The following is a 3,993-nucleotide window of genomic DNA, read 5'->3' as shown; positions in this document are numbered from 1 at the left end:
AAAAACTACACTCTTGCAGCTTTTAGAATTAAAAGACACTCAAAGTTTGGGCAATCCGATTTTACTGTTTTTCTTTTAAATTCACTTTTTTGCACATTACCGGCTGATCATTATTCAAAAGAGCTCAGATTGACAATTAATTACTGTGTTAAAATATCAATTCCAACTCACACGTTTTTGGTGCAACATTCTGAATCTCTCTCTGAGAGAATCTTTCGATGGATACTTCGAAACAGAGGCACATGATTCTGGTAACGCCATCGAAACGACAAATTTCCTTAAATTATCATATTTCATTAAATGCCATCGATACTTAATTATCTATCCCAAATCGTAACTAAACCTTTAGTGTAGTGTCACATGAAGCTTTTCAAGTCTCTCCTTCTTATCCGATAATAGTTTAATTAACCATCCCAAAAACTGATAACAATCAGACAGTCAACTTCGAACTGTTTTTAGCCATCACACGATACTAATTGAAGCGAGTGCAACGACGACATTTACGAAGGTTTACCTAATTGAAAAGCATTGATAACAGCAAGCAAAAGCAAAATGCGATCTTGCGGTATTGGATGGATTATTGATTTGTAGCCGATGATCTATACACATCCAATGACCTATACTACCCGCGAACCAAAATACCAGATAAACCCACCCTCGCACTACTACCTAGTCAATCCAACTAAGCTTCTCCCAGCCGTTGTGTAGCGGTCGTCGTCAAACGATGTCGCTTGTTGCCTCGTCGCTTAATCGATTGAGTTCTGTAGCGACAGAGAATGGAGTGAGTTTCTGTCTGCGCGTCTTTTCCCACCTCTCTATCTTAGTGTTCATGCGTATCTCTTTGTGTCTGCGGATGCATGCATATCTGGATGTGTCTGCACGTTGCTTTGCATGTCTGTGTTTGCAAAGGATATAGAGAGTGATAGGGCAAAGCACTTGCTGCGAGCAGAGCAGGCAGAGAGCGGTTGGGTCGTTGTCGCTGAGCTTCGGCTCGTTTTTTGCCATTCTACCGGATTTGGACTTGTCGGATTTGGAAAAAAATAACCGGTGGAGAATATACCACCTGATAGATAGATCAATAGGTATTGATCAATATCGATTGATTGGCCAAACAGGTTGAGAAAGAGTGAGAGTGCGTGACAACAACAGAAGTCAAATCGCTGATTTAAATAAACGATGGAAATTGAAGTACGACAAGGCAACGGCTTATTTTATAAGGTTAGCATGTTGATTTGTTGGGGGGTTTTGTTATGGTTTGCGTACTGGTCAGTATCCATGGTTTGCGTAATAGTCACTTTGATGGGACAGATATTGAGGCATTTTGATCAGTACCTTTTGAAAATTTTTTGTGGTTTATCCCGTCATCATATACTCATTCCTGGACAGGGTGGATCTGGCTATACACTGTGTAAAGTTTCCCACACAGTTGTAAATGGTGTACAGTGAATCTAGGATAGTAAAATTAACTGCTTGGTTCATGGAAAAACACTATTCGGCCGGTTAGCGACTTGTTTTTTGTTCTGTGTCTCCTAATTTTTAATGGTTGCTGCTTACGGTTTCATGTTTTCGACTTGCCATTTTGATTGGGAACTCATATCTTATCCGATTCCTTCCATTATGTCATTTTATCAACTTTACCGTACTTTGCAAAAATTTCTCTTTGTCAGTAAATCGATGCCATTTAGTCTCCAAGACAAGATGGTTATGATGAGCAAAGGATAATGCTACTCAGTCCTATAGTAGATGATTTAAAAAGTCATTGTCCTTGCGTGAGGCTTTAACAATAATTTGAATAACTGCTCCGAAACTTTCGATCCTTTTTTGCAGGCCTTCGTGAAGTCCATCAAAACAGATACTGTCGTAGTGAGCTATGGGAACGACGCGAAAACCGAGGAAGTTTGTTTCACCTTTTTTAAAGTTTTGTATGTCCATGAATTTTTTAATTGACTAATTATCTGCCGAGTTTTAGAAGTAATTCTGCATGTAACTGGAAAAGGCGATAGAGTTAATGAGAATTTATTTGCAATAAATTTAGGTGAAATTCGATGACTGTCGCTTGCCACCGCGTTCCGCAAAAGCTGAGGCGTTGAAGGTGGGTGATACCGTTGAAGCACTGATGAAGCAGGAAGGTGATGCTATCTTCGGTTGGCAGAAAGCCAAAATCAAGGAACTAAAGGTGAAGACCTTATTTTGCTTATTACACTATCAAAATAAATCATTGGAATGTCCAGGTTTCTACAGAAGTACTTGCGAACGGAATTCCAGTGGATTCTATCAAATAAAATATTAGGTAGAACTAGAATTAAATTTTTTTTTTTGATGACTTGAACTTCCTGACAAATTTTAGGGAGATTTAGCAGCAATTGAGAGCGTTGAAGGACCACACCGTATGGACATTGTATCATTGGAACATATACGTACGTTGTCGATCAAATGTACCCCACTGAAACAAAGTCAATTCAAACATGCAAAAATCACTGTACCTGAAGATCTCCGGACATATTTCAAACGACCTGAGTCATATGCTGATTTCGCGGCCACTGTCAAAAGTGTTTTTGTCGAGTATGATGAAGAGAATGGAAATCTCCTTCTCTCCGTTAGTTGTTTTTTGGACTGTGCAATAACGCCGTATTATATCTACATAAATTTATTTGGGCAGTGGTGACGAAATTATTTCAACAATATTTAGAAGAAAGTTGTGTCCGAAAAGTGTCATGTTGCACAAACTAATGGGGGTTGATTAACAGTCGAATGGTTTGTGTAATGACTGAAATAATGAATCTTTATTGTCCAAATGTTGTTATTCTGGGAATTACAAAATTTACAGCTTCATGGTTTTAGACATTTGAAGAACAAGCAGTAAAACGCGCCACAATTCTTTCCGATATGTATTTCAAGGATTCTCGACAGAAAATGCAACTTCTACAGCGTCATGAGGTTTTTTTCGATAACTTGTACAAAACGTCTATTTTGTCTTCCTTTCATATCCATAATAGCCATTAATAAGAGTGGTTTGTTGCTGAGATTGAAGGAATTTGGGATGTTATGCATATTTCATAAACTTGGTATAAGTGGCCTCAGCGATTCATGAACCATTCCTAAGTACGGACAGGACAATGAATATTACTCGATTGCTCGAAGTTTCCTGTAAGCCTGCAAGTCGTTAAGAAGCACATTGAGAATACTTCATTTGCCTATGTTTATACGCACCCAACAAGGAAAGCAAACAAAGGATTGCTTTAGTTATGATGGATAAATACCATTCAGGAAGCTGCTCGTTTGTTAGAAAACACATCGATGCATACGTCCGCCCATGTTGAAGAATTTACGGTTCCGTTTGACTTGATGGGTCTTGCGATAGGATCACACGGAGCCAATATCCAGAGCGCACGGAACATTGAGGGTGTTGAAGATATACAGCTCGTGGAGAGCAATGATGGTCACACTCCAGTACTTTTCAAGGTTAGCAGCAATCTATGTATCAAGCGGTTCATGAATTACGGCTCATGGCTATTATTCACGCTCCTGTTATTTGCGTCCCGGAGAAAAGCCCAAGTTATTTGTCATCGAGAAAATTCAGGTGAACTCGGCTCAGGTAATGAATGACTTGTAGGTATTTGCTCAGAATGCTGAAGCTGCAGCTGCAGCTCGTTCACAGCTGGAATATGCTGTAGAATCGTTCGACGTACCTCGTGGAATAAATTTGACAGTAAATTTAAATTATTTCACTGTTATGAGAATCGAAAATCTGACAATTTTTATTTTTACAATGATATTTATCTTAATTTTGCCTGCATCTAATTGCTATCCCAATTTTCTATTTTAGCAAATAGTTTATGACCTTGTAGAAAAGATTTCATATGTGCCGATGCTAAATAAGTATTGTTTAAAATTCAAGTCGCTTATTTGAAGTTTTCGGTCCAAAATCAATGATCCGGAGTTGGATATATTTGTTTCCCCTCATCTTTTCATGTATTGCGGAAGATAGCTCTA

General features: G+C 38.5%; 3 protein-coding genes across 3 annotated transcripts in view; 1 reads left to right on the top strand and 2 right to left on the bottom strand.

Moving 5' to 3' along the window:
* Positions 1-285, bottom strand: part of LOAG_12346 (GCIP-interacting protein p29) — a 2,771-nt gene extending 2,486 nt beyond the window's left edge. The window contains exon 1 of the mRNA XM_020448526.1: positions 172-285. Coding sequence (XP_020301338.1) covers positions 172-261 — 90 coding nt within the window. The 5' untranslated portion in view covers positions 262-285. The remainder of the gene's footprint in view (positions 1-171) is intronic.
* A 432-nt stretch (positions 286-717) lies between these two features.
* Positions 718-1,005, bottom strand: LOAG_13295 (hypothetical protein; the record flags this gene model as incomplete). Its single annotated transcript, XM_003148804.2, has 1 exon — positions 718-1,005. The coding sequence occupies one exon, from the start codon at positions 1,003-1,005 to the stop codon at positions 718-720; it is 288 nt and encodes a 95-aa protein (XP_003148852.2).
* Positions 951-3,993, top strand: part of LOAG_17045 (fragile X mental retardation 1) — a 6,147-nt gene continuing 3,104 nt past the window's right edge. Inside the window, exons 1-6 of the mRNA XM_020449706.1 lie at positions 951-1,218; positions 1,828-1,896; positions 2,036-2,176; positions 2,348-2,596; positions 2,842-2,937; positions 3,268-3,462. Coding sequence (XP_020306727.1) covers positions 1,177-1,218; positions 1,828-1,896; positions 2,036-2,176; positions 2,348-2,596; positions 2,842-2,937; positions 3,268-3,462 — 792 coding nt within the window. The 5' untranslated portion in view covers positions 951-1,176. The remainder of the gene's footprint in view (positions 1,219-1,827; positions 1,897-2,035; positions 2,177-2,347; positions 2,597-2,841; positions 2,938-3,267; positions 3,463-3,993) is intronic.

This window comes from Loa loa, assembly GCF_000183805.2.
Source record: "Loa loa unplaced genomic scaffold supercont3.36, whole genome shotgun sequence".
NCBI classification, from domain to species: Eukaryota; Metazoa; Nematoda; class Chromadorea; order Rhabditida; family Onchocercidae; genus Loa; species Loa loa.
This window is presented reverse-complemented; position numbering and strand designations above follow the sequence as displayed.